Source organism: Pseudorca crassidens, chromosome 1 (genome assembly GCF_039906515.1).
Source record: "Pseudorca crassidens isolate mPseCra1 chromosome 1, mPseCra1.hap1, whole genome shotgun sequence".
Taxonomy (NCBI): domain Eukaryota; kingdom Metazoa; phylum Chordata; class Mammalia; order Artiodactyla; family Delphinidae; genus Pseudorca; species Pseudorca crassidens.
The window spans coordinates 123,393,647-123,414,604 of record NC_090296.1 but is presented as its reverse complement, the minus strand read 5'-3'; the positions used below and the strand labels follow the sequence as shown (position 1 = coordinate 123,414,604).

General features: G+C 39.3%; 1 protein-coding gene and 1 long non-coding RNA gene across 35 annotated transcripts in view; one reads left to right on the top strand and one right to left on the bottom strand.

The window, feature by feature from the left end:
• The window catches only part of PEAK1 (pseudopodium enriched atypical kinase 1), a 295,689-nt gene that overhangs the window by 11,337 nt on the left and 263,394 nt on the right, over positions 1-20,958 (bottom strand). For all 34 annotated transcript variants that reach the window (XM_067754683.1, XM_067754675.1, XM_067754731.1 and 31 more), the window contains one exon: positions 11,041-11,786. In XM_067754683.1, coding sequence (XP_067610784.1) covers positions 11,041-11,786 — 746 coding nt within the window. The remainder of the gene's footprint in view (positions 1-11,040; positions 11,787-20,958) is intronic.
• LOC137232539 (uncharacterized) overlaps positions 1-20,958 on the top strand; it is a 37,369-nt gene that overhangs the window by 13,720 nt on the left and 2,691 nt on the right. The window contains exon 2 of the long non-coding RNA XR_010947069.1: positions 19,176-19,300. This is a non-coding gene — a long non-coding RNA (uncharacterized lncRNA). The remainder of the gene's footprint in view (positions 1-19,175; positions 19,301-20,958) is intronic.

The following is a 20,958-nucleotide window of genomic DNA, read 5'->3' as shown; positions in this document are numbered from 1 at the left end:
CCTCAACCACTGTTAAATCATCTGTTGGAAAATGGGGGAAAAAATGCTTCCAGAATCAGAGCCAAATTAATCTCTCCTGAGACCTTCTTAGACCCAGGTCAAAATATACAACACTTAACACAAGCCTGATCTTAGTGGAGAAACAGAGCTGACAATGGATCCTCTCACACAACCTGAGAAGTTTAATTTCAAACATTCATTTCAGTGCAGGAGCTCATTTTCTGTGTTGCTCATGGTAACTACTCTGCATACCTTTGAGGCAAATTTGCCATTATAAAGCATTTATGTTTGTTATAATAATCTCAACCTAGACAGCTAACTTTAAAAAAGTATACTGTGGGGGGCTTTGACTGTAAAGCCTCATTAAAAGCAGCTGGGAAGGAGAAGACAGCGTTATGTGTCTAATGCTACTGACCCCTTCAGAATGCCTACGATGCCTGGGACCTGTAAAGAGGGTGTACATCTTGCTGCCCTTTCAGTATTGGGGAGTGCAATAGATATTCAGTTTAAGGCAACAAAGTAGGGAGGTGGGGGAAAAAGGTGGACATTTGGCAAAACAGGATGGCTATGGAATAAATCAGTTGTTGAATGGGGAGTGGTATTATCTGTTCTTACTTACGCTACCTTCCTCCCAAAGGCTTCCTGAAATGCTGGTGTTTGAGTGGTCTGCTCTCTATCCTCTTTTCTCATTGACATACTCCCTTCAGTAAGCTCATGGCTTCAGCCATCTTGATATACTGCTGGCTTTCACATCTACATTTGCAATCCAAACTTGTCTCTGAGCTTCAGACTTATCTATACAACGGCCTACTTGATTTCTCTCAATGTATGTCCCATGGATGCCTTAAACTCAACATAACCAAACCTGAACTTTTCCCCACCAAATTCCCTGTTATTCCAGTACGCCCTCTATTGGTGAATGGCTCTGTTATCTGTCCCAACAACTAGATGAGATATGAAGTTCACTCTGGATTTCTCCTCCATCTTCATTCCCTGCATCTAGTTAATTACCAACTTCTACTGATTTTGTTCCCATATAACTTTCAAATTATCCTCTTTTCTCCATCTCTATGGCTACCACTATCATTTGCTGGTCTACCACAGAAGATTTCCAACTGGTCTCCCTGCCTCTCATGTGATTCCCCTCAAATACACCTTCTACGTGGTCACCAGAGCCACCTTTCAAAAAAAAAAAAAATTGGATAAACTTCCTCATGGTTCCTCATTATCTTCACAGGATAAGGTCCTGGCTTGGCCTCTGTTTCTAGTTTTATTTCTCACCCCTCTTCCACTTTTGCCACACTGAACTACATGCAGCCAGAGCCCTACTCCTACCCTCCAGGTGTTCTGACTTAGGCTCCTCTTCTCCCCTCATATGCCTGAGGGATTCCCACTTACTTTTTTCAAAGTCATCACATGCATCATGTGTGTCAAGGAGAGAAAGTGCTATATACCCTAAACCTCCTTTCTGTTTCACCTGCATCTCATGTACATGTCTCTGTTATTACAGCTATCACATTTTTCTTTTGTCTGTCTTAAGAGCAGATATTTGTATCTTTGGGTTCCAGCACAGAGCAAGGCACCTAGTGCATGCTCAGTATGTCTGCACAAATACTAAGAAAGGTGACATCTGACCTGGTGTAGCCATAAGGCTTATTTACTCAGAACAGCTAGAATATATGCATAGCTTTTATTAAACACATGGAAGTTGGCAAGGTGATGGGGAGGGCGTAATGGCCGACAAATCTGGGTAATAAACACTCATGACCTGACTACACAAATGAGTAAAATCTGAACAATGAGGGCTGTCTGCTGAGTCCAGGCTGCCTTGGAGGCTCAGGGGTTTTGTATTGCACAAAACCACACAAAACGACACTGTTCTTCATCATTCCATTCAATTTTCTCTTTTCCCCAAAGAAAGCAATAATTACAAAATACAGGACTCTTCAAAAATATTCTACATTAGCTTTTGTTTTTCTATTATGGGCCCAGTCGGCCTAGTATGCCTTCAGCTGACTTCCACTTTATCAGCAGGGATTCTCATTTCCAGCTCGCACTATGCACTTTACAGTTTCTCAGTCAACTTTAAGTGAGATGGATATGTAGGGAATGAATGGTAGAGGGACAAAAATGAGAAACACTGAAGATCACACACACACTATACCATCTGTGGTATTTTGTCACATTACCCAAAAGCATAACTCCATACAGGAAAGAGTATAGAATGAAAACTGGCAAATTCTAAATTGATATCCATTATTTGGTACAACCTCACTCTAAGAATACAGGCTGATCACCGATTGACCTCAATTCCTTGATCTGCCCAGGAGGAGTACTGCTTTACTTGCTGCTACACAGCTAAGACCTATACACACTCAATGCTGTTACAAATATATTCAAAATGGATTAAGTGTTTAATATATAAATGCTGTCTGGGTCCCAAGTACTCAGAACTCCATGCTTTAGGAATCTGCTATGAGACCTGGCAGGTAGGCCAGGTTTTTTACAGCTTAAATTGCTGCAAAAATATTCACATGCCCAGAAAACATTTTGGAGTCTAGAAGAGAAATTCAAGAAGGCAACTGTATAAGATTTTACTATTTTATTTGTGATTTGTACTCATCAAATCTTTTTATGCTCCCACTCAGCATATGGATCAAAAGAAAATCACCTGTAATCACCTGTTCCTGAGCCAGTAATTTAGGCTGACAGAATGACACCCAGGATGATCACACTAGAGAAACTGAGGCACAGCACAGTTCAATAACCTGCTGAGGGCCGAGATTAGGAATTCACTTAATTTGAATCCCAATTTATAATTCCTATCTATGTCCTCTCACCTCATTAATTAAATCTATGGCTCTCTTTTCCTACTAGACAATTCATTTTGATTCTAGGTTTACATGAGTACTCCAAACTTCTCCTTTCTAAATCAATTTCCAGTTGAGACTTTAAGGCACTTCTGTATGCATTCAGCTCTGAAATAAAGTGAACACTGACCTAGGATGGCTATGAGTCTGTAGAGCTGGCTGCTGATTAATCACTTTCTGTGAAGTTCTAACGCTGGGCATATTTGTGTTGAATTATGATAATGAAAGTGGTTTCCTCTATAGCTTTTTCCTTGTCACTAAGCCAGTAATTAATTGCCTGATCCTATAGTCTGAACTAGTTGTAAATTCCTACCAACCATAGTTATTCCTATTAATGCTTTTTAATTTAGTGTCTTGCTTTCTCAGCATCCACCTAAATGAGATCATCGGAGACTCTAGAGTCAAAATGCAATAAAAGATGCTGGTCTCCACAGTTCACCTCTACTTTATTACAAGCTTTTAACAAGATTCTTGGCATAGCTGGAAGAAAAGAAGCTGCTCCAGTGCTGTAATAGGAAAGTGTACCTCTTCACTGAGCTTGGTGTGCTCTATCCCTGAGAACAAAGCCCAGGACTACTTTAAAAAGAGAAGATACCTAGTATCACAGAGTTGGAACTACTGGAAAAATAAGTCAGAAATTTATTCTTTTTGCTTATAAAAGATTTTCATCACCTTCCTCGAGGTAATTTCATCAATTTCTCACGTGGTCTCACATAGCAGTGTTTGTTATAAAATGATCTCATGACAACAGTGAAAAAAGAACATCCCACTGACACTGAGTCATAATTTTACCAACTGTCCACCCTGCTTCTAGGCAAAAGGCTGTCATTTGTCCATTCAGGGATAACACTGAGACACAGCAGGGTCAATCTATTGACTCAGGTATGATATAACAAGACAAGTTCCACATAGGAATAAGGAGGCAGCCTGCCATAAAGCTAATGACGATATGCAAAAATAATTGTTCCTCTCTGCTCTCAGTTTCTTCCTGTGTAGAATGACGAAGGCCCGCCCTTCTAAAGTTGACAAGTGTACTTTGAAGACTACATGTTTGGTCAGAATCTGGCTACCCAGATTCTTTGAAAGGTGGCAAAAGCAAGGTGGATTTTATTTAGAGCAGGGAAGTTAAGGGCTGGAGGCCAGCCAGCGTGTAGCCACAGAGACAGACGGTCCAATCTACCGCGTGGTGGCTCACCAAATGGTGACGAGGGGATAAAAGGAGACACAAATAACACAGAAACAGGAGTTGAACGTTAAATATTGTCTGGGAATCAATTTGGCCTTTCCTTCACCAAAACACTTAAAAATACACTGTGCTCACTGCCTCCTCAGCCTCCCCGTTCCATATTCCCACTAACTCACTGCATTGGATATCCACTTCCACTAGTACCAAGATTGTATTTTTTTTTGAGGTTTACCAGAGATTCAACTCCTGCCTTCTCCTCATTCTGCTCAAGCCTTCTGCAGTCTTGGACTCTGATCTGTGGGCCCTTGTTCTTTGCTACATCCTCTCCGAATTTTCCTGCTTTAGGTCACTTAGCTCTGTGGGCCTTTTCCCAATTTGCAGACTCTACCACTACAATCTCATACATTCCCACAGTTTGAACTAAATCAAGTTTATGAGAGGACTAGGTAAACTTGACCTCCCTTCTGAATACCGAACTCACATTTTTGTCTGGTTACAGGCTTTCTCTTTACTTGGCTATCTCATGGGCATGCTCCACAGAGAGCTCATCTTGCTGGTTTTTCTGATTCATATTTCAGTTAATGGCATCACCATCCTCCTGGGGTTGCTCCTCCGTGAAATCTTAGCACAGTGCCCTCATCCTACATCCAGCCACGCACCAGACATGGTCGACGGCCTGCCTCAGCTCTTTCACTGCCTGTCTCTTCTTTTCCATGGTCCTATTTCAGGATCTCTTTATTATTTACCTGGATAATTGCAATAGTATAATGACTGGCTTCCCTGCTTCCGATTCTTCTGGACTCTTCCACTGCAGTTTACTTCCAAAATCATTAATCTTATGTCATCTTTCTGTTTAAAAATCCTTAATGGTTTCCCACAAAACACAAAATAAAGCCTAACCTCTTAAGCTCATCAATCAAAGCCTCTAAATTTGGTCCCAAATCTTTCCATGGTTCAATTTTCCACTGTTCTCTCCATGCACTGTATTCACCCCTAAGAATCATGTGAAAGGGACAATAGAGGCCCTTTTTTATTGGCCCTGAGGTAAGTGTTAACAATGACTTCTTTCATTCATTAATCTTTATTTATCTTTACATCTCCACACCACTGTGAACCTTTATTATCCGTCTTGTTTAAAAGTTATTTATGCCTTTGTCTTTCCCACTGGAATATATGCTCTTTGAGGGCAAGGTTTTTGTCTTATTCATATGTATTTCTGTATTCTGTTAAATGTGATATAACAGAGATATCACAATGTTTTATACAGTAAATGTTTGCTGAAAGGTCAAGAAATATTTATTGAACGCCCATTATGTACACGTGGTGCGGTGGATAAGATGCTGCACTCCCAATGCAGGGGGCCTGGGTTCTAACCCTGGTTAGGGAGCTAGATCCCACATGCATGCCACAACTAAGAGTTTGCATGCCACAATTAAGGAGCCTGCTAGTCGCAACTAAGGAGCCCGCCTGCCACAACTAAGACTTGGTGTAAATAAATAAATAAATAAATAAGATCAGAGAAGAAAATTCACAGAGCTGGATTCTTTAAGAAAACAGAGGTGTTTTCTAGGTACATGAGAAGAAGAGTGGTAAAATAAATAGCTACCATTTACTGAATGCTTACTTTGTGTCAAATGATGCTCTGAGCACTACATACATCTCTATGTACATACTGCCTCTTGTGATTTTTCACAATGGCTTTAAGAAGAATGAAGTTTTTTCTCCATTTTACAGATAAAGACACTAGGCTTAGAAAAGGCAAGTAACTGGGCCAAGGTAACACAGCTAATAAGCTGGTAAAGCACAAATTTAAAGCTCAGTATCAAATGATCCCAAATCTCCAATTCCTTAGCTTTTTCAATGAAAAGACATTATGACATCATTTTTAAACAAAATAAAAACTGCCTATAATCCTCACCACTCTAAATTTAGAAATTATTTGCATATTATGGTCATAGTATTTGGTATTCTGCTATATTAATGTGACATTTTACAAAAAATGTTTTCCATGATTTTATACAGTCTTCATGATGACCGTTTTTAATGGCTGCAAACATTCCATTGGGATGATATACCATAATTCATTACATTGTTTCCTTAATATCAGGCACTTTGTTTCCAATTTTTGGCAGTGCTAAAATTCTGAGGGATTGTAACATGAGTAGCTTTCTCTCATAATTTTAAGGAAAGACGTTTATGACTTTGAAGGAATGAGAAAGAAAATATCTAAGTGCAGAGCCTATTAAAAATACGCTCAGGCTAGTGCCTAATATTAATGAAGAATAACAGAGAGTGACAAAAGAATGTTGAGAAGTAATTTTCTATTATTGTTAACAACAATAATGCAGTTTTATTATATTTTATATATACTTCATAGTTTACAAAAGCAGTTTCACTACATAAACACATACACATATAACAATCTTACAAGGTAGGAAGGGCAGTGAAAATCAAGGGAGATTACATGACTTGTTTGGGAATACACAATGATAGATTCAGAATTTGGACTCATGTCAGCTGACTACTTTTAGTTGAAGACCGATACAATTCAGATATCACACTGAATGAAAAACAGAATAAAGCTATGAACTGAACTGTGTCTTCCCAAGATTCGTATGTTAAAGCCCCAACCCCCAATGTGACATATTCTCTCCCCCACCCTCCCAAGCCCTGACATAAGGACACAGAAAGAAGGTGGCTGTCTATAAGCCAGGAATAGAATCCTCCTTTCCAGTCTCTAGAACTGGGAGGAAATAAATTTCTGTTGTTCCTAAAGCCATCAAGTCTATGGTATTTTGTTATGGCAGCCCAAGCAGACTAAGACCTTGTTACTGAGAAGTGGGGCACTGCTGTAACCAATACCCAAAAATGTAGAAGTGGGTTTGGAATTGGGTAGCAGCTGGAAGAGTTTTAAGATTCATAATAGAAAAAGACTAGATACTTATGAACAGACTGTTGCTAGAAATATGGACATTAAGGGTGATTCTGGTGAGGTCTCGGAAACGAGGAACATATTATTAGAAAATAGAAAAAAAGGTGAGATTTCTAATAAAATGGCAAAGAACCTGGCTAAACTGTGTTCCAGTATTTTGCGAAAGGTAGAACTAGTGAGCAATGAAATTGGATATTTAGCTGAGAGACTTCTAAATAAAGGGTTAAAGGAACGACTTGTTTCCTCTTGGCTGTTTATAGTGAAGTGCAAAGGGAGAAAGAACTGAAGAAGGAATTGTTAAGCAAAAACGAACCAGGGCTTGAAGATTTAGAAAACTCTCAACCTACTCACAGATTGGGAAGGCCGGGAGGAACCTGCTCAGTGCCTCCAGGGGTAGGCTGCCCTGGCAGAGAGTCATGTGGGCAGGGTCCCTACAAAGAGCCAAAGGATCAGGGTGCCCAGCAGAGCCACAGCGGTGATGCTATTATCTCAGTGGGCCTGGAGGGCAGAGTACTGAGTCAAAGAGGATTATTCTTGAGCCTTAATATCTAACAGAATTTGCCTTGCAAGGTTTTGGACTTGCTTGGGACCCATCATCCTTTCCTTCCTTCTGATTTCTCCCTTTTAGAATGGGATTGTGTGTCCTAGCCTTGTACGCCACTGTATTTTGGAAGCACATAACTTGACTAGTTTCACAGGTTTACAGTTGGAAAGGAAATTTGTCTCAGGATTTAACAGACCTTGAATTTCACACATATCTCATTTAGATAATATTTAGATGAGACTTTGGACTTTAGACTTCAGAGTTGATGCTAGAATGAGTTAAGACCTTTGGGGCTGTTGGGATGGACTGAACATAGTTTGCATGTGTTAAGAACATGAATTTTGGGGGACCAGGAGCAGAATGCTATGCACTGAATTGTGAACCCCCCAATTCATATGTTGACGTGTTAACCCCCAATGTTACTATATTTAGAGATAGGGCCTACAAAGAGGTAATTAGGGTTAAATGAGATCACAAGGGTGGGGCCTTGATATGGATTAGTGTCCTTATAAGAAGAGACACTAGACAGCCCCCACCCCTTCAGCCATGTGGGGACTTAGGAAGAAGGCAGCCACCTGCAAGGCAGAAAGAGCCCTGATTAGAAACTAAATCAGCTGGAAACTTGATCTTGGACTTGCCAGCATTCGGAACTGTGAGAAAATAAATTTATGTTGTTTAAGCCATCCAGTCTTAGTATTTTGTTACGGCTAAGACAACACCCAAAGTTAAGATCTTAGTACTCTATCACTGCAGTGGACTTGTTATTTAAGGGGTAGTATCCTTTGGTTTTCAAATTGTTAAATTCTAGCACCAACTTCCTTTTGTAACATTTGAAAAGACCTTTCAGTCTCTTCAACAGACATAAAGAAGAGACTTGTGGTTGTGGAGTTGGCAGGGGGTGTGGGGTGTGGGATGTGGGTAGGGGGAGGGAGGGAGGGGCTGGGAGTTTGGGGTTACTAGATGCAAACTATTACATATAGAATGGATGGACAACAAGGTCCCACTGTATAGCACAGGGAACTATATTCAACGTCCTAGGATAAATCATAATGGAAAAGAATATAAAAAAAGAATGTATATATATGTATAACTGAGTCACCTTGTTGTACAGCAGAAATTAACACAACGTTGTAGATCAACTATACTTCAATTAAAACAAAAAGAGAGAGAGAAAGACAGTCATACCTGTTAAGCTACTCTAAATTCCATTAGTACGGAAAGGGATATTTTAAGAAGACAAACAGTAAAAAGTTGTTTGTGTGAGCCAACTGCTGGTCTTTTTTGCTTATCTCTGCAAAGGCAGGGTTCACAGTGTGCTAGGAGTTTATTCCTTTAAGGTTGTACTATCAACTGGATCCTTCTACAAACGCCTAGAGGGTCTTCAAGGAGACATTTATAGTCACCATTTAGTGCAAAACATCCTTTCCCAAACCTGCCAAGAACCCTCAGTATATAACCACTTGCCACCTGTTCTTTGGAGATTGCTTTTGCATCATTACAAGCAAATAAATCAATACCAAACCACTGATTTGGGAAAGAGACAGGATTGCACAGCAATAATACATAAAGTTAGTCAAGCCCTACTTCTTAGTTGTTTTGAACAACAGATAGTTCAATGTCCCTTTCTGAAATAGGTACTCATCTTGCTTGCACTGGTGATCTTGTAGCAATACAGGCCCAAGATAGATGAGGCCCCATAACTCCAACCGGTATAACAGTTCTTGAATGCTACACAGTATCTCGAAATTCCTTTTTAGACTCAACAGTAACGTGTTAACTCGAATCTAGATCCTCTCTCTGCAGTTTACCCCTCAGTTTAATTTAAAAAGTGTGCGCTGGGGCACAGGGTCACTCTGCGAGTGTCACCAGAGGGTGAAGTGGCTTAGGTGCTGCAAATGCAGGGAGCAGCCAGCTGAAGGTCTGGTGCAAAAATATATTCTGTCTTGATAGACAGGCAAGACCAATCGTTTACCTTATCCATTAATTTACTAAGACACCATCTGGTCTTTCTAAGTCAAATTAACACGTACAAGTCCTTTAGATATGTTAATTAGTTTTGAACCAGTGAACAGAATCAGTAAAAAGGGACTATGGGAAGGGAGAACACTACCTTAAGTTTACACAGAGCTTTATGTTTTTAGAAACTCTTTCACATGCATTATCTTACTTGATCCTAACCTCAATCCCACAAAGTAGATGGATCATTGCTGTAAACATCTGAAAGAGGAGGAAATTGAGGCTCAAAAGATTGTTGTTCTCCTAAAATTATCTAGGGAAGACGCTAAGGGATAGTGAAATAAGTGAATACCTATCAGGGGCATTTTGTTCTCTTTTAGCCAAACGGCCCCATAAGATGGGTATCATTATTATTCCTTTCTAAAGCTGAGGAAACTGAGACTTAGAATAGCAACTTATAACAGGGCTACTAAGTGGCAGAGTCAGGATTTGAACCCAGATCTTTTGGACTTCAAAGTCCATGCTTTATTTATTACATTGATGAAGCCTATGGCTTACTGTTACAGTGAATGTAATTGCTCAAGAATTCTTGATTTTAAGAGTTTTAGCGTTCTTAAAGAAGTGTGTTGTCTGGTATGGGTGATATACATTTAAGAAGTTAATATGTGACATAACAGACAAAGTGTAGGCTATGGAGTCAAAGAGATCTGTGTTTAAATCCTAGCTCTACTAATTGCTAGCTGTGTGACACTAAGCTTTATTCTCCTCATCTGTCAAATGGATAAAAAGATCTTAACCCCATGAAGTCGATGTGAAGATTAAATTATATAACACTAAAAAGTTCCTGGTACATCAACAAATATTGGTTACCTTCCTCTATAAAAATGTTCCTCCAGGGCTTCCCTGGTGGCGCAGTGGTTGAGAGTCCGCCTGCCGATGCAGGGGACATGGGTTTGTGCCCCGGTCCGGGAAGATCCCACGTGCCACGGAGCGGCTGGGCCCGTGAGCCATGGCCGCTGAGCCTGTGCGTCCAGAGCCTGTGCTCCGCAATGGGAGAGGCCACAGCAGTGAGGCCTGAGTACCGCAAAAAAAAAAAAAAAGCTTCTCCAGGAAGCAGAGGAGTTAGAAATTAGGGATAGACAAGAGTCTCTTATTTGCTAAAGGATAAAGACAGAAGTATAGAATGGAAGGCACATAACAGACCTCATTTGTACAGGAAATCTTTGCAAACAATCACAGCTCAAGTATTACCTACTTCAAGAAGAATTCTCTGGCATCGAGAGTCTGGGTTAAGGTCCTTCTAAGCTCCCACAGAATTCTGTTTACTTCTATCTTAGCATTCAGTATACTGTGTTATGTCTGTCTCTTTACATATCTGTTTTCTCCTCTAGATAATAAGTTAACCTCTCTTTTATCACAATATCTGGTGTAAGGTAGATGCTCAGTAAGTTTTTGCTGATTGGAGGAATGAAGAAAAATAAAATAAAACCAGACCCATCTCAATAACAGTGTGTCAGAGAAGATTAAAATCAGATTTATAAAATTTTCTTACCTTGACTGCATAGTTATTAAGTGGATCTTTTGCATATGAAGCTGTGTAGTAAACTGCATCGCCTGCCTCACAACATGGCTTGTCACTGGTTAGCCTGAAGTCTGACCAGCTGTCCACCCCAAAACGGAGCTGGTCTTTCTGTCCAGCCATGAAGAGGTCTTCACATTTAATAGCCAGTTTCTTCAAGGCATCTGTATGAAGGCTTCGGATTTTACCCACCACTTCTTCACGATTCTCAAGTCCTCGATAAAGTGCTTGTCTCTGTGGCTTCTGGATACTCCGGCCCTGTCTACAAGAGGGACCACGCCGGCTGGACAGGGACTCTGTGCTATTGGAAAATCTATCCTTAATACTGAGAGTGGTTAAGCTGGAGATGCTGTTTGCTGCTGAGGGCACAGGTCTCTCCTTGTGCAAAGGTCTCTCCAAGGAGTCATAAGACTCAATGTCCAGTCCCTTGAGTTCATAACTGATTGAAGAGCCAGCACTGCTGGCATCCCAGTTGGGGTCGATATCATAGGTGGGATTAGCCATGACACAAAGAGTAGTTTCCAGGGATTTTTGGAGGTCTTTGGAGATTGGCTCTGTGTTGGCTCTTATGATCATTTTCTTTGGCAGTGGAGGTGGTGTAGGTTGAGAAGCATTAGGTGCTTCTTGGTCTGTTTTCCCACCGAAGGCAATGGCATCATCCAAAGCTCCCTTAGGCTGCCGTGGATGCTTGGGAGGTATCATGGCTGCTCTAGATTGCCCTGTATTGTTTTAAAATAAAGAAAGAAAGGGAAAAGAAAGAATAAGTAAAGTTTTCATTCTTGTTACATAATTGAAACTTAAGCAGAAATAAGGGAGGTGGCCACGAGAATATAAGAGGTCAATGCTTTAATCCAAAAATGGTAAAAGAAAACAAAGAACAAATAGCTTAATTTAAAGATAAGAGTTCAAGACTTGATGGAAGCAACAAATGTGAACAATGTCTCTGTACTTCTTTGCCATAGGAACAGGGCAATGGGCTTTGTTTTCAAGAAGGAATTCATATTCTCCATTCCTGGCCCCAAGAGTGCTGTATTCACCACTCTAGAGTACTAATGAGTGACAGACATTCAAATAACTGTACTGTGACAGAACAGAGATGACAGTATTTGTGCATAAAAAAAAATTACTTGGGAGCATTATTAAAAACAATTGGGATTAGCAAATGAGACCGCTAGACTGGTGCTCAGAAGATACTATTCTATTCTTTTAACTTTGTTCCAAAGTTACACTGTATTGTATAGAGCACTTGTCATTCTCCATCCAATACATATGAATACAATTTCATAAACCATATTATTTCACTTCACTACAGAGATGGATTCCAGCACCACTTAAACTGGTCTATGTATAAGATCCCTGAGATTGTGGTAAGGGGAACCATGTATATGAGCAGTCAACTGCTGTTTCAAACATCTTTCACAAACCCTTACATGATTCTGTTTTATTTTGGGGGACATATAAACTGTGATTTGAGGGACGCTACTTTTGAAATTCTCTTACAACAAGCCCTAGTTACAGGACCAGTCATCTTTGTTTCCTTTCTAGAATTTATGCTTAGAAGAAGATAAAACGCATAAGTATGTGATCAATGACACCTTCAGGACTTATTGTATAATGGGAAGGAGCATTATTTTTTTAAAGAGAGAAATATACCATGAAAGTTTAATAAAAGCTATTAAAATCAGTAATGTTACTAAAATGAAATCTCCACTCAATATTTCAGAGTTAGAGCATAATGCTCTGTTATGGGTGGAATTATGTGCTCTCTCCCAAAATATACTGAAGTCCTAACCTCTGGTACCTGTGAATGTGATCTTATTCGGAAATAGAATCTTTGTAGAGGTAATCAAGTTAAGATAAGGTCATTAGGGTGGGCCTCAATCCAATATGGCTGGTGTCCTTATAAGAAGGGGAAAATGTGATATAAAGACAGGCACACAGGGAGAACACCATGTGATGACAGAGGCAGAGACTGGAGTAATGCAGTTGCAAGCCAGGGATGCTAAGGATTGATGGCCACCACCAGATGCTAGGAAGAAATAAGGAAGGATTCTACCTAGAATCTCAGAGGGAACGTGACCTTGCTAACACCTTAATTCGCCTCCAAGCTGCCAGAACTACAGGACAATAAATTTCTCTTGTTTTAAGCCACCCACTTTGTGGTACTTTGTTATAGAAGCCGTAGGAAACTATGCTACTACTGATGATTAGACAGAACAGAAGGCATCAGATGGTCTTGAGGATGATAATGAATAAAGATCGTGGCTTGTTTTATTAAAAATCATGTCCTTGTAGCAATGCCAAGGGGAAGCACCATACAAACTGTGATTGTAACAACAGTATACTCCATTTCCCACATATGCAACTCTCTTCAAGAACACCCAAGAGTTTACACAAACTATGACAATATATAAGCAAACCTAAGGATGCCCTTTCTCCATCAATGGCATGTAGCAATATTCTTTTTTTTTTTTGGCAGTACGCGGGCCTCTCACTGTTGTGGCCTCTCCCGTTGCAGAGCACAGGCTCCGGACGCGCAGGGTCAGCGGCCATGGCTCACGGGCCCAGCCACTCCGCGGCATGTGGGATCTTCCCGGACCGGGGCACAAACCCGTGTCCCCTGCATCAGCAGGCAGACGCTCAACCACTGCGCCACCAGGGAAGCCCAGCAATATTCTTTTACAAGGAACAGAGCTACATTACATATAAATAAGAAATATGAATACATAGACAGCATGAGAATGAGACAGAGAAAGAGTATGAGAATGCTAAACTCTAAGAGGGCCAGGACTTTTGTTTTACTAATTGCTGTACCCTCTATGTCAAAAATCAGGGCCTGTATTTAATTGATCCTCAATAAATATTTCTTGAATGACTAAAGGAATAAATATTTAGGGCTAAAACAGGCAAAACTGTATAGGTACCTGTAACAAGTAAAGATACTGAATTAATAATTTACAAAATCCCCACAAAGAAAAGTCCAGGACCATATGGCTTCATTGATGAATTCTACCAAACATTTAAAGAAGTATTAAAACCAATCATTCACCAACTCTTCCAAAAAATATAAAGGGAGGGAACACTTACCAACTTGAAACCTATGAAAGGCCAATATTACCTATATATCAAAACAAGAGAAAGACATTACAAGAAAACTATAGACTAATATCCCTTATTACTAGACACAAAAATCCTCACAAAATACTAGCAAACTGAATCCAGCAACATATGAAAAGGATTATACATCACAACAAATTTGGATTTATCCCAGGAATGCAAGGTTGGTTTAACATCTGAAAATCAATCAATGTAATACACCATGTAAACAAAATAAAGAGTGAAAAAACCTCACATGGTCAGCTCAACAGATGCGGAAAAAGCATTTCAGCAAATCCAATACTTTTCATAATGAAAACACCGAACAAACTGGGAAAAGAAGGGATCATCCTCATCCTGATAAAGGTCACCTATGAAAAACCAAGAGCTAAATTATACTTAATGGCAAAAGACTCGATTTTTCCCCACAAAGATCAGGAACAAGACAATGATTTCCATTCTTGTCACTTCTAGTCTACATTGTACTGGAGGACCTAGCCAGGGAAATCATGAAAGGAAAAGAAATAAGAACATGCAGATTGGAAAAGAGGTAAAATTATCTCTATTCACAGGTGACATAATCTTGTATATAGGAAAGGCTAAGGAATCCACAAAAAAACTATTAGAACTAATATACCAGTTCAGCAAGATTGCAGGATATAAGATCAATATAAAAAATCAACTGTAACCTAAACAGGCATTTCTCCGAAGAAGATGTACAGATGGCCAGCAAACACATGAAAAGATGCTCAATATCACTAACCATTAGAGAAAAGCAAATCAAAACCACAATGAGGTATCACCTCATGCCGGTCAGAATGGCCATCATCAAAAAATCTAGAAACAATAAATGGAGAGGGTGTAGAGAAAAGGGAACCCTCCTGAACTGTTGGTGGGAATGTAAATTGATACAGCTACTATGGAGATTCCTTAAAAAACTAAAAACAGAATTACCATATGACCCAGCAATCCCACTACTGGGCATCTACCCTGAGAAAACCATAATTCAAAAAGAGACATGTACCACAATGTTCATTGCAGCACTATTTACAATAGCCACGACATAGAAGCAACCTAAATGTCCATCGACAGATGAATGGATAAAGATGATGTGGTACATATATACAATGGAGTATTACTCAGCCATAAAAAGGAGTGAAACTGAGTTATTTGTAGTGAGGTGGATGGACCTAGAGTCTATCATACAGAGTGAAGTAAGTCAGAAAGAGAAAAACAAATACCGTATGCTAACGCATATGTATGGAATACAAAAAAACCCTACTGATGAACCTAGTGGCAGGGCAATAATAAAGACAGAGACATAGAGAATGGACTTGAGGACACAGGTGGGGAAGGGGAAGCTGGGACAAAGTGAGACAGTAACACTGACATATATACACTACCAAATGTAAAATGGATGTCTAGTGGGAAGCTTCTGCATAGCACAGCGAGATCAACTCAATGCTTTGTGATGACCTAGAGGGGTGGGATAGGGACGGTGGGAGGGAGGCTCAAGAGGGAGGGGATATAGGGAGATATGTATACATATAGAGGATTCACTTTGTTGTACAGTGGAAACTAACACAACATTGTAAAGCAATTATACTCCAATAAAGATGTGAAAAAAATCAATTGTATTTCTACACACTGGCAATGAATAATCCAAAAGTTAAATTAAGAAAACAATTCCATTTACAATATCATCAAAAAGAATAAAGTATTTAGGAAAAAAATTAGGAAATTAAGTGTAAGACTTGTACATGGAAAACTACCAAACACTGATGAAGGACATTAAAGATCTAAATAAATGAAAAGACAACTTATGTTCATGGATTAGACTTAATATATTCAGATGGAAATATTCCTCAAATTGATCTAAAAATTTAATGTAATCCCCATCAAAATCCCAGCTGGCCTTCTTGCAGAAATTGACAGGATGATCCTAAAATTTATATGGAAACACAAAGGATCAAGAGTAGGCCTCCCTGCCCAAATCTTGAAAAAGAGAACAGTCGAAGAACCCACATTTCCCGACTTCAAAACTTACTTCACAACTACGGTAATCAAGACTGTGGGGTACTGGCATAAGAATAGAAATACAGATGAATGGAATAGAATTGAGAGTCCAGAAATAAACTCATATTTATGGTCAACTGATTTTCAACAAGGATGCCAAGACAATTCAATGGAGAAAGAGAAGTCTTTTCAACAAATGGTGCTGGGACAACTTGGTATCCACATGCAAAAGAATGAAGTTGAACCCCTGCGTCATAGTATACACAAAAATTAACTCAAAATGTATGAAAGATCTAAATGTTAAGAGCTAAATCTATAAAACTCCTGGAAGAAAACATAGGAATAAATTTTTTCGACCTTGGGTCAGTCAATGATTACTTAAATATAACACCTAAAGCAACAAAAGAAAAGCAACAAGAGAAAAAAATAAATAAATTGGAATTCATAAAAATGAAAAACTTTCGTGCTTCAAAGGTTAACTTCAAGAAAGTGAAAAGACGGCCCTTAGAATGGGAGAGAATATGTGTAAATTAAATATCTGATAAGAGACTTGTATCTAGAATTTATAAATAACTCTTACAATGAAAATATAAATAACCCATTAAAAGTGGGTAAAGGATTTGCATAGACATTTCTCCAAAGAAGATATACAAATGGCCAATAAGCACATGTAAAGGTGCTCAGCATTTCTCACTAGGTAAATGCAAACTAAAACCACGAGACATCACTTCACATCCACAAAGCTGGCTTCAATTAAATAGATGAGCAAGTATTAGTAAAAATATGGAGAAATTCAAACCCTCATACATTGCTAGTGGGAATCTAAAATGGTGCCACCACCTTGGAAAACAGTTTGGTAGTTACTCAAAAAATAAAACACAGAGTTACCACATGACCCAGAATTTCTAATCCTAGGGATATATCTGAGAGAAATGAAAACATATGTTCACACAAAAACTTGTACTCAAATGTTCACAGCAACACTTGAGTCGAAGTACAAGATAAGAGCCCAAAAGTGGAAACAACTCAAACGTCCATCAACTGATGATGAATGGATAAACAAAACGTAGCATAGCCACACAAAGGAATATTATTCATCCATAAAAAGAAATGAAGTACTGATATGTGCTACAACCTGTATGAACCTTGGAAACATTATGCTAAGTGAGAGAAGCCAGTAATAAAAAAACCACATATCATATGATTCCACTTATACGAAATGTCTAGAAATACACAAATTCATAGAGACAGACAGTAGATTAGTGGTTGCCATGGCTCGGGGGAAGGGAGAATGGAAACAGACAGTGATTGTTAATGGGTTTCTGTTTGGGGTGATGAAAATGTTCTGGAATTAGATACTGGTAGTGGCTGTAAAATTCTGTTAACATACTAAAACTCACTGAATTGCACACTCAAAAAGGGTGAATTTTATGGTATGTAAATTATATCTAAATAAAGCAAATCAACAATCTATTTTTAGAAACCACCATAAATTCAGTTTTCAGTCATATCTTCCCATTTTTCTGTGCTCTTAACAATATGAAGGATGTAGGGGCTTGGCATTTACTGAACTCTTCCTGTGATGGTGAGGCCTCCCTCCCAGTGGTCAGCAAAGTAGGTCAGCCCTACTTTGCCTCAGCTAATGTGAGAAGTCAGAAGCACAGTTTATTTACAAGATGACAGAAATATGCTTTGTAACAAATTTTCATTTTCCATTGGCTGACCCAGACAGTGGAAAAGGTTAGAAGTAGTGAACTGCACCAGCACCTTATCTTCCTGTCCTGACTACTGTGGCAGTGTCCTGTTACCACTGTCTCCAGTTTTGCCTTCCTCACCACACTAGCCATTAGAGACTTTACTCAAACACCAAAGCTGATCATGGCACTCCTCTACTTCAAAAATTCCGTCCTTGAGAATTTGGACTTGATCCTGAGGGTGGAGTTTTCTTTGCTTCAGCACAGAAAGCAAGGCTTTTATGACCTTGCCCTGGTTGTTCTGTTCCTCTCATAGCATTTCCCCTGTGTCATAAGTTGGGGCTACCAAACTGCTTGTGGGTTCTCCAGCACTCTTGGCTACTTCATGTTGTGTCTGTGTTCATGTTGACCCTCTTCCAGGAATGATTTCCCTCTCCTCTCATCTTTAAACATTCTGCCTCTGAGGAATGTTTCTTACTCCACTTCGCAAAACTGACCTCTCCTTCCTTGGGACCACAGATACATTCTGTGAACATTTCTCTCTAAGCACTTAGAATACTTGACTTGTGTCCCTGTCTGAATTCCCCATGGGTTTGTTCATTGAGGACAGAGACCTGCCTCATTTGTACACCCAGGACAAAGCAAAGAGTCTGGCTCAGGGGGAAATGGAAGGAAGAAAGGAATTAATAGAAAAACTAGAAACATGAACCTATTCTCACTCCTTCCAATGTGGACCTTAGGAGAATCTTTATGGGATGGTCATTTTCTTTCCATTTTTCTAAATCAGAACAAACGAAAACAATCATGGACACAGAAGGAATGGAGGATTCCAAAAGTGCTTTTCTTTTCTTTTAAATGACCTCAGAACTGACAGGTGAGACAAGGTCTATCGTCATCAGCAGCTCTTTAGTGCTTATCAGAGGAGGTAGAAGAGGGCTGATCATGCCATTTTCCACCACCTTCAGAATAAAGTCCAAACTCCTCAGGAAATTGGTCAAGGCTGTCAGCCTTATCTACCACTATTTCTCATCAACCCTCCCACAAGAATCACTCAATTCCTGTTCTTTTGATATGCACCATGTTTTTATTCTTACATCTCTGCCTTAGTAAATGTGTTCTGTCCTAAGCCCAGCTCAAATAACCCTTTCTCTACTGAAACCCTCCCTCCTCTATAATCCCCACCTCCAAACTGGGAGCCATCCCTTCTTCCTCTGTGTTCTCTTACCACTTTTCACTCTATGATAGCATTTTTAGCCTTTTATAATGTGTATGTATTTTTAAATTTTTTTTACATTTCCTCAGAACTTTGGGCATGGTGTGAGACACGCAGCAAGTGTGCAGGAAACAGCTGCCAGACTGAAGGACAGAGTGTCAGCAGAGTTGGTCATCATTCCGAAATGAAAATGGACAGCCAAGGCAGCAAGAAGGTAAAGATAATTAATAGTGGTTTCTCTGCCTAAACAGTGGGATATGGTCTCCTGGGAGCTAAGATTTCCACATGGGAATAAGAAATGTTTGCGTTCCAAATGAAACCATGAACATTCTACAGCCCATGCAAGTAGGTCAAGCCATTCGCCCAAGTCTAAAAGCGTCCTGTGTTTTTTAATTTTTTTCTTCTGAGAAGGACAAGTTCTCCTAACTGAATTCCAATCATCTGGGTCAATGTTTTAAAAGCTTGGTATCTTAGTTGTTTTTATTTTAAACTTTTAATCCTGTACATTCTTCTCAAGCCTCCGGGACCAGACGCTAAGCTCAGCTTTCAGCAGGCCTGATATAACATCACATACTCTACATTTTTGTGGCATGCCAGCTCTCTAAACAGAAAGAAAAATAGATTGTGTTCTAAACCTTGCCTTATAGACTAAAAAGTTCTTTTGGACAAATATATTTGACTAAACCACACTCAATCTTTCCTTTCCTTTCTTTTTGAGTTTCTAAACTCTATCTTTATACTTTCTCTTCACTTAAAAATGTCTTCAGACTGACAAATAAGGCCTTATATCACATTCTGAAAAGCAAATGATGAAAGATGGATTAAAAGGGAATAATTTAATGACACTACTTCAAAGAAGCAAAAAGGTGTTTAAAACTCCTCAGGAAGGAAGATTATTGATATAGGCTCTAAAAACTTACACAATTGGTATAATAAATAGAAAGGAAATAAGAAAAATATTATCTCTAAAGATCAACATTTTAAAGATGATTATACAGTAAAAAACTCAAAATAATAATTACATCACTATAGACATCTACTGGAAGGCACTATCATTTGAAGACACACTCAGGACAAATCACAGCAAATGTTTACTTAAGACCTGACAATCACTACAATCTTAGGGTGCTAGGGATTAAAGGCACTTAAGGATAACCCATTTAGACAGGAACAGTATGTTAATGAGTACAATTAGCTCTTTATTCCAGTAAGACAGGAATGTCATGGTCTCCTGGTCAGTCTCCCTGCCTCCAGTCATTCTGTAGGTAGCTTCCAGAATGATCTTTAAAAAATCCCGATCATGTCCCTCTATCCAAAATTCTTCAGTGGCTCTCCATTTCCTATAGGTAAAAGATACACTCATTGTGATACATACATACCATTTATGATCTGGCCTTGCTTTCCCACTCTGCCCCATTTTGCCAACTCTGCCTCTTTCACTCTGCACTTAAGCTACCTTTAATTAATTACTGGTAGTTAACTGAACATTCATTTTTCTATCAAGCTTTAGGCCTTTGTGCATACTCTTCCCTCTACCTGGAATGTTCTCCCTTGCTTGTCAATCTGGCAAACAACTACTCCTCTTTCAAGCTTGAAAACTTAGTGACCCTCTCCTAGACTCCTCAAGGCAGGGGCTTTTATTGAACCTTTAAATACCTGCATCACAGCAACTATCACATGAGCTCCTAAGAGGCCAGCCCCCATGCCTGTCTTTCCCAAAGAGCAGAAGTCCTTGAAGATAGCACTAGTATTCCCAGTGCCTAGCCTGGTTCCCAGGAGATAGCTGGCACTCAACAAACGAAAGTGTTAAAGCCAAAATAAATGGAATATATTTTTCTATTTAAATTGCAATTTCAATATTCACCCTTAATC